The sequence below is a fragment of the Ylistrum balloti genome, unplaced genomic scaffold, assembly GCF_031769215.1.
Source record: "Ylistrum balloti isolate Yb309-2 unplaced genomic scaffold, AGI_CSIRO_Ybal_v1 Utg370370, whole genome shotgun sequence".
Classification (NCBI taxonomy): Eukaryota; Metazoa; Mollusca; class Bivalvia; order Pectinida; family Pectinidae; genus Ylistrum; species Ylistrum balloti.
This window is the reverse complement of record NW_026782260.1, coordinates 1668147-1678157: the sequence shown is the minus strand read 5'-3', so window position 1 is coordinate 1678157 and position 10011 is coordinate 1668147. Positions and strand designations below refer to the sequence as shown.

The 10011-nt window shown below is 36.9% G+C and overlaps 1 protein-coding gene across 1 annotated transcript; it reads right to left on the bottom strand.

The window, feature by feature from the left end:
- Positions 1–988: 988 nt before the first annotated feature.
- Positions 989–8414, bottom strand: LOC132554003 (germ cell nuclear acidic protein-like). Its single transcript, XM_060218298.1, has 2 exons — positions 8316–8414; positions 989–1570 (listed from the first exon to the last, which is right to left on the bottom strand). Exons 1-2 carry the CDS (start codon positions 8412–8414, stop codon positions 989–991), a joined length of 681 nt encoding a protein of 226 aa, XP_060074281.1.
- Between the last annotated feature and the right edge of the window lie 1597 nt (positions 8415–10011).

The following is a 10011-nucleotide window of genomic DNA, read 5'->3' as shown; positions in this document are numbered from 1 at the left end:
TCTGTCCCTATACCTGTCAGTGATAGTAGTGTAGACTGTCCCTATACCTGTCAGTGATAGTAGTGTAATCTGTCCCTATACGTGTCAGTGATAGTAGTGTAATCTGTCCCTATACCTGTCAGTCCGTAATAATAATACATTGTCTTTTTGTGCAGTTTACTATAATATAGACTATCAATAAAGTTGATGTTTAAGTAATATATTCGCTCTCTGATGTTGTTTTCCAGCCTTTTTACAACAGTTTTTGCCCTTTAAGGTTTTTTAAAGTATTAATTGAGAAAAGTGCTTATTTTCCCTGAAGATGTATTTCGGACTGTCCCTAACGTTTTTAACTGTATACGTGGATGTTTTTAATGTTTTACCCTGCACTACACTGCTTGAGGTTTTTCCTGTTTTGATCGAAGTTACCATCACTTTACATAATAACGACGAACGACGTATTACCATATTGATAATATCTGATGTTATCACTTATAATTATTTTGTACACTAGTACATGCTTTCTGAAAACATTTCAATCCGTTTATTTCTTTTTCAAACAGTTTGAGGGTAAACATATTTGCGACAATGAATTTAACAAATTATTTTGCTATGAGGTTGAAAGTAAGTCATCTATAACGACGAAAGTGGTTAATGATAGGATACCGAACGCCAGAAAGTCTACAAAGTTGTTATAAAAATACTTACCAGTCAATTGAATCTCAATTTATACTCAGGTTTGATGAAACTATGACAATTTGTTCAGCAAATGTTTGATATACAAAGAAATGTTAACATGTTATGTAAGTACAATTAAAAAAAACATGTCCTAATATAGAAGGGCTATCAACCACATTTTCACTATCCTCACTGTCTTCGTCCATACTGTCAGCATCCATACTGTCAGCATCCGCACTATCAATATTCTCACTGTCACCATCCACACTTATCATCCACACTATCAATATCCACAAAGTCATCATCCACACTGTCATCATTCTCTTTTTCATCAGCCACACTTATCATCCACACTATCAATATCCACACTGTCATCATCCACACTGTCATCATCCACTCTGACATCATCCACACTGTCATCCTCCCCACTGTCGTCATCCACACTGTCATCCTCCTCACTGTCGTTATCCACACTGTCATCATCATCACTGTCATCATCCACACTGTCATCATCTTCACTGTCACCATCCTTACTGTCATCATCCACACTGTCATCATCCACTCTGACATCATCCACACTGTCATCCTCCTCACTGTCGTCATCCACACTGTCATCATCATCACTGTCATCATCCACACTGTCATCATCCTCACTGTCACCATCCTCACTGTCATCATCCACACTGTCATCTTCCTCACTGTCATCATCCTCACTGTCATCATCCTCACTGTCATCATCCACACTGTCATCATCCACACTGTCACCATCCTCACTGTCATCATCCACACTGTCATCCTCCTCACTGTCATCATCATCACTGTCAAAATTCTCACTTTCACTGACATGTGTAGGGAGAGTCTTCACTACTATCACTGACGTGTGTAGGGAATGTCTATCACTGACATCACTACACTGATATATATAAGGACAGTCTAAACAACTGTCACTGAAATGTGTAGGGACAGTCTACACTATCACTGACATGTATAGGGACAGTCTACACTACTATCACTGACATATGTAGGGACAGTCTACACTACTATCACTGACATGTATAGGGACAGTCTACACTACTATCACTGACATGAGTACTGAAAGACTAAACCAATATCGCAGACATACTGACATGTGTAGGGACAGTCTACACTACTATCACTGACATGTGTGGGGACAGTCTACAATACTATCACTGACATGTGTAGGAACAGTCTACACTACTATCACTGACATGTGTAGGGACAGTCTACACTACTATCACTGACATGTGTAGGGACAGTCTACACTACTATCACTGACATGTGTGGGGACAGTCTACAATACTATCACTGACATGTGTAGGAACAGTCTACACTACTATCACTGACATGTGTAGGGACAGTCTACACGAATATCACTGACATATTTAGAGACAGTCTACACTACTATCACTGACATGTGTAGGGACAGTCTACACTACTATCACTGACATGTGTAGGGACAGTCTACACTACTATCACTGACATGTGTAGGGACAGTCTACACTACTATCACTGACATGTGTAGGGACAGTCTACACTACTATCACTGACATGTGTAGGGACAGTCTACACGAATATCACTGACATGTGTAGGGACAGTCTACACTACTATCACTGACATGTATAGGGACAGTCTACACTACTATCAGTCTACACTACTATCACTGACATGTGTAGGGACAGTCTACACTACTATCACTGACATGTGTAGGGACAGTCTACACGAATATCACTGACATATTTAGAGACAGTCTACACTACTATCACTGACATGTGTAGGGACAGTCTACACTACTATCACCGACAGGTGTATATACAGTCTAAACTACCATCACTGACATGTGTAAGGACAGTCTACACTACTATCACTGACATGTATAGGGACAGTCTTCACTACTACCACAGACATGTATAGGGACGGTCTACACTAATATCAATGACATTTCCACTGGACTTTTTTTTCGTTCAATTTGATAATTTTAAGTTGATCATTTCCATCATGTTCTTGTCAGGAACAAGATTTCAATATCATTTATCTGGCGATGTGGTGTCAAATTTCGTCTACTCGATATAAAAAAAAATTAGTAATAGTAATATTCTGATGAAAATTCATTCTAGGAATTTTACTGAATAAACCCAATGACGTCAGCGGTTTATATATTAACTCCCTTAGTCTTATCATTGATAAAAGGAACGATAGGGTCTCGTGGACGACAACCACGTTCAACACGGATTTAATTGGAAATATTGCCATCTCGATTAATAGAGACGATCTCATTAGTATGAAAAACTTTTAACCCATTATCGGAAATCTTTTCTGATATTAAAATAATACTATTTATCAAATCCCAAGAGATTGAATCGAAAGTGGGTTTTTTTTCAAAATCAATTAACACTAACATACTACGAAGGTGTTGATCCTCTATATATAAACTGCGTTATATCGTAACTTTTACCGCTCAGCTTAAATTCCTCTCTGATCCTCACTGATAATACTTCTTAAAACTGTTCTTTTTTTAATTCCTACGTGAAATTTACTCAAAAGCAATATGTAACATAGAAACTGGTCTCCATTTTGTTAAGGACGTAGTTTATGTCCCTTTGTGATACATGTTATTGTAGAATGTCGTTTAAGAACTGAACAGTTTGCAACTAAAAAGTCATGATTCATAGAACGCACAACAAAAAATCCTATATACTTTCAAAAATCTTTTTAAACATTTTTCTGTAAAGCTATCTGACCCAGGAATCTTATTGTTTTTCGACTGTCGGTGTTTTTCCAGCTTCCTCAAATGTTATGATACCCTCCAAAACTCTGAATTTCTATATATGCAGATGAATTTTCAAATCAGCATTGTTTACACTCCTATATTTAAAGAGAGTTTCATAAAAGGACATCATCTCTAAGAGAATATTATCTTTCTTTGTAATCTTGTCATTTTCGTTCTGAATTTTTATGTATAATTTTTAATACAAAATTTCTATTCTCATTGAGCAACATTCTATTTCTTTGTACGATATGAAGCTGGACGTATTTGATGCTCGTTAGTTTACCTGTTGGTTCCTTTGTTGTATACCTTGTTCTCATTTGAGAACGTGACATTACTTATTTGGATTTACCAAAGTTTACATGACATGTGTCGTCGATGAAGCAGAGGGTGCTTACTCTTCCGGAACACCTGGTACCTCGTGCTTTTTCAGGAGTCTTCGTTATGGAATTTGAGTTGGGATTATGATTTTGTTGCTATGCTGTTATTTTCTTGATTTTAAAAATATAGAAAAAATAAGAAGTAGGTTTTTTCCCTTTCTCTTGCCACCTAGCTCTATTGATATTACCTCATATCTTTAAAGGCGAATGGATTCTAGTTAATTTTTTTCTTTGTCTTGACCTTTTTAGATTTGTTTGCTTGTTTTTTTCTAAAACAGATGAAATGGACATTCTTATTTCTATTACTAAATTTTCTGAAATATATTATATTTAACAGTTTTCTTTCATTGTCATTAATACAGACAATTTTTCAAATGACATCAAGACCATACAATAAAGAGGTATTTAACTTTTATATTTCCTTTACTAAAGTCGTTGAAAGATCATTTAAATTCTAGTGTAGAGTTGTCAGACCATCAAAAATGTATCCTGGATCAGTTGTAGACATATTTACACCAGACTAACAAGAATCTGAGATAAGAAAGTAGTTTCGATCAATTTTAGATAATAAAATGTCGTTAACACTGTTTATGTGTAATCAGTCACTTTGAACCTTTTATCTGCAATTTTTCAAAAAATTTGAAAATGTATAAAGATGTTTTTTCTCCTTAAGCAATGTACTGATAGTTAGTATATATGGAATCAGTCAACTAGACCATGCAATGCTGGTTCACATGACAACAACTTCGTCACGTTCAGCTAGGAGGCATGTTATCTTTATTTTAATCATGCGTGACAAACTGTATAAGTAGCATGTTCTTGACAATAGAGTGAATTGTGGGTGCAGGATCCGCTGCGAAGAGTTCGACAGATTCATTCGACATAAGGTAAGATGGTGATATTGGTTTACTTAATCAAGCCTCTAACTTTTTAAACTCTTCAGATCATACGTCGTTGTTAAGAATTAAACACACTTCGTTTTATTTATTCTACTTTCACGTTAATCCCGTCATCATGTTTTATGTAACATTAATCCTGTCATCATGTTTTATTTAACATTAATCCCGTCATAATGTTTTATTTATCATTAACCTCGTCATAATGATTTATTAACATTAATCCTGTCACCATGTTTTATTTAACATTAATCCCGTCATCATATCTTATTTAACATAAACCCACCATCATGTTTTATTAGCTCATCTGGTCCGACGGACCGGTGAGCTGAGATCATACGTCCGGGCGCCGCGCCCGTCGTTCGTCCGTCTGTAAACTTTTTTCTACAAATCGCTATTAGTCAAGAACGATTGACCGAATTTTGACCAAATTTTGTCAGAAACATTCCTACGTGCAAATTTTGTATAAACTGTGGTTCTTTGCCCCCTGGGGCGACGCCAAATAGGGGAAATAGTTTTTTTTTAAATTCTACTTCTCCTGTAGAAATGATCAGATTTTGCCCGAATTTGTACGAATGATCGGTCTCGGTCTCCTGGGGCCAGAGAGAGGGAACCCAATGGGGAAAGAGAGCAAATTCTTTAAACTCCTACTTCCCCTGTAAGAATGAGTGGATTTTGCCCAAATTTCGTAATTCTGTCTATACAAAACAGTTTTGTATAAACGGTTGGTCTCGAACAGCTGGGCCACAGGGGCGGAGCCCAACTGAAGAAATAAAGCAGATTATTTAAAATCCAACATCTACTGAAGCAATCGCTGGGTTTTGGATAGAAAAGCATTCCTTGGTAACGGGAAATCAGTTTTGTATAGACCTTGGGTCACAGTCCCCTAAAATTAGAACACATTCTTCAAAATCCTACTCCATAAGAATGACTAGATTTTGCTCAAATCTGGTCTAAAACATTGTTGGTTGAAGGGGAACAAATTTTGTATGAAAGGTTGATCTCAACACCCTGGATCAGGAGGAATAGGAGGGCAACACCCATTTTATGGAAAATAGAACATATTCTTTAAAATTCATTAATATCACTGTGAATTAACACTATCATAACAGCAACACCATGAATGTTATCACTAGAAAGTCACATGACACGTTTGATACCATGCGGACAACTCCGATGTGATTTCTGGATCACGATTTACATTCTCGACATAAATGTGCAAAACTATCTAAATGTCTTGTGTGAGGTCAGGTAAGCATCTCCAGTTGAATGTTTATCGAATATTGAAAGCTGGGGTTTGTATCACAAGTGCGTCAATAAGACACTGCAGATTTAAAGAGTTTTGAATAACATACAGAATCGTCAAATATGCATTAACAGTCACGTGCTGATACCTTATATAGCTATGCTTTGGCAAAACATCACATAGAAAATGTAACTGTTTATTATGCTTTTGATAAGTCTCACGTTAACACACGACCGCTGTTGTGTAAATCTCACGATGTTGCTGACGTGAAGTACTTATATATATATATTGATATATGGATACCAACGAATCTTGTCAACCCTTCAAACTTTATCCGTAAAATTATTTTTTCATGATCACTAGAAAATCTGAAATTTAACGGAGAGAAGCAATTCGAAAATTTTCTCCAGTTTTTTTTAATCGTCGAAAATGGAAAGTTCTACACATTATTTAAAAATAACCATTGTTAAATATTTGAAAACGGCCATTTGAAATTAAAGAAATATTGAATAATTTATTAATTGAAAACACACATTCAACTAACAGCTTACTTCCTAAATGTTTGTCATGACTGTGTCGGGGCGCTCTGTACTGATCAGAGGTATGTCATGACTATGTCGGGCGCTCTTTACTGATCAGAGGTATGTCATGACTATGTCGGGCGCTCTTTACTGATCAGAGGTATGTCATGACTATGTCGGGCGTTCTGTACTGATCAGAGGTATGTCATGACTGTGTCGGGGCGCTCTGTACTGATCAGAGGTATGTCATGACTATGTCGGGCGCTCTTTAGGTATGTCATGACTATGTCGGGCGTTCTGTACTGATCAGAGGTATGTCATGACTGTGTCGGGCGTTCTGTACTGATCAGAGGTATGTCATGACTGTGTCGGGGCGCTCTGTACTGATCAGAGGTATGTCATGACTTTGTCGAGGCGTTCTGTACTGATCAGAGGTATGTCGTGACTATGTCAGGGCGCTCTGTATTGATCAGAGGTATGTCATGACTGTGTCGGGGCGCTCTTTACTGATCAGAGGTATGACATGACTGTGTCGGGGCGCCCTGTACTGATCAGAGGTATGTCATGACTTTGTCGAGGCGTTCTGTACTGATCAGAGGTATGTCGTGACTATGTCGGGGCGCTCTGTATTGATCAGAGGTATGTCATGACTGTGTCGAGGCGCCCTGTATTGATCAGAGGTATGTCATGACTGTGTCGGTGCGCTCAATACTGGCAAGAGGGTGTGTCAGGGCACTCTTTACCACGTGACCTTTGACCTATATTTGAAAAAACTTAAACATTGGCCATAACTATTTCACTAAGTGTGCACGCAATTAGCACGTGCCATGCACATTACAGTTGTAATATCCCGCTTCAGAATTTTTTGTTGCAACCGAGTGCATAGTGTTCATAAACACATTTTGTTTACATATGAAGTTGGTCAATCTGAAATGTTTTTATGTTTTTTTTTATAAGACGTCATGGTTTTTTTTACAGGCAAAACACCTGAGTCTTACAACCGGAGGTGAGAAACAAAGAACTATGGAGGGCTGTTTCAAGCTGCTACTTCTGGCTCTCCTCGCACACACAGGTAACTCACTAATTCAGTTTCTAGTTGTCTGTCTTTTTGAAAGCGAAAAATGATTAGCTTTAATTGTCTGAGATAAATAAGTGTAAATGCAGAAATATAAGTGCAGAAAACCAACCACAAATAACATTAAAATATTACATTCGGAAACATCAGTAAAATATTACATTCGGAAACATCAGTAAAATATTACAGTCGGAAACATCAGTAAAATATTACATTCGGAGACATCAGTAAAATATTACATTCGGAGACATCAGTAAAATATGACATTCGGAGACATCAGTAAAATATTACATTCGGAGACATCAGTAAAATATTACATTCGGAAACATCAGTAAAATATTAGACATCAGTAAAATATTACAGTAAAATATAAAATATTACAGTCGGAGACATCAGTAAAATATTACATTCGGAAACATCAGTAAAATATTACATTCGGAGACATCAGTAAAATATTACAGTCGGAAACATCAGTAAAATATTACAGTCGGAGACATCAGTAAAATATTACAGTCGGAAACATCAGTAAAATATTACATTCGGAGACATCAGTAAAATATTACATTCGGAAACATCAGTAAAATATGACATTCGGAGACATCAGTAAAATATGACATTCGGAGACATCAGTAAAATATTACAGTCGGAGACATCAGTAAAATATTACAATCGGAAATATCAGTAAACAGAAGCTTTTCCATTAGCCAAATGTCAGTATGCGTCTCCATAGAACATTTTCTTACACGTTACTTACCTGTAGATCGTTATGGTCCACGTGTATGTGTTTTGTACCCGTCGATAAAATGTTTTTGAGATGACCCCTGTATTTACTCGTCTCCGTCTCCGTCTCCATGTCCCGCGCTTGGTCTACCTCAAAATGAGAAATATTTATTAGTTATGAGCAAGGTTAAGTTAACAATACACAAACAAACAGACAACCAGACAGCACAAAAACAATATGCCCCCGATCTTTTCGATGCAGGGCATAAATGTACTTATTCAACGATCCATTAGCTAACTTTGTACCTAACAGTGTTGAACACAATGCGCTCGTTCTTAATCAGTGCCTAACTAGTTGACAACATCACTTACGATAGACTGATGTTCAACAAACTTCTCTTACTACAAACCCGCTGAACTGTAAAAAATAAAAAAAAAATACACATACAAGGTAATGTTAATATATTTAATGAATCTTTAAAAAAGATTATCACGTGTGAATAAGCTTTAAACACAATTTTACACTTAGAATATCCATTTTGTTTTATCAACTTTGAATTGAAAGTATAGGTAATAAACAATGAACAATGTGATCTGAAGGCAAATAGACTTATAGTAGCCACTCTTATCGTTATAATGTAGTATATGTTACAGTGAGTGATGATATAACCCGGATGTCAGTACGGTTGTTTGTTACAGTGAGTGATTGTATAACCCGGATGTCAGTACGTTTGTATGTTACAGTGAGTGATGATATAACCCGGATGTCAGTACGTTTGTATATTACAGTGAGTGATTACATTACCCGGATGTCTGGACGTTTGTATGTTACAGTCAGTACGTTTGTATATTACAGTGAGTGATTATATAACCCGGATGTCAGTACGTTTGTATGTTACAGTGAGTGATTATATAACCCGGATGTCAGTACGTTTGTATGTTACAGTGAGTGATTATATAACCCGGATGTCAGTACGTTTGTATGTTACCGTGAGTGATTATATAACCCGGATGTCAGTACGTTTGTATGTTACAGTGAGTGATTATATATCCCGGATGTCAGTACGTTTGTATGTTACCGTGAGTGATTATATAACCCGGATGTCAGTACGTTTGTATGTTACAGTGAGTGATTATATAACCCGGATGTCAGTACGTTTGTATGTTACAGTGAGTGATTATATAACCCGGATGTCAGTACGTTTGTTTGTTACAGTGAGTGATGATATAACCCGGATGTCAGTACGTTTGTATGTTACAGTGAGTGATGATATAACCCGGATGTCAGTACGTTTGCATGTTACAGTGAGTGATTGTATAACCCGAATGTCAGTACGTTTGCATGTTACAGTGAGTGATTGTATAACCCGAATGTCAGTACGGTTGTTTGTTACAGTGAGTGATTGTATAACCCGGATGTCAGTACGTTTGTATGTTACAGTGAGTGATGATATAACCCGGATGTCAGTACGTTTGTATGTTACAGTGAGTGATTGTATAACCCGGATGTCTGGACGTTTGTATGTTTCAGTGGAGAAATCTTTACAAGCCCTCCCCGGCAGCCCCAGAAAACTTTCTCTCTCTGCCTCAGATTTTCAATAAAGAAATTAAAGATAATACACAAACACTCTTCTTCAAAAAACTGTATAATGAAGTTATCTCATATGTGAAAGACTTAGGAGACGAGATAGAAATAGTATGCGTTCGGATAGTTTTATTCTGAAACACCA

Bases quoted from the DNA above. Each gene is read 5' to 3' on its own strand.
- LOC132554003 (XM_060218298.1), bottom strand. From the start codon at position 8,414: ATGGAGACGGAGACGGAGACGAGTAAATACAGGGGTCATCTCAAAAAC. The intron at 1,571-8,315 runs GTAAGTAACGTG...TATATATATCAG, and splicing joins TGGACCATAACGATCTACAG to TGTAGTGATGTCAGTGATAG.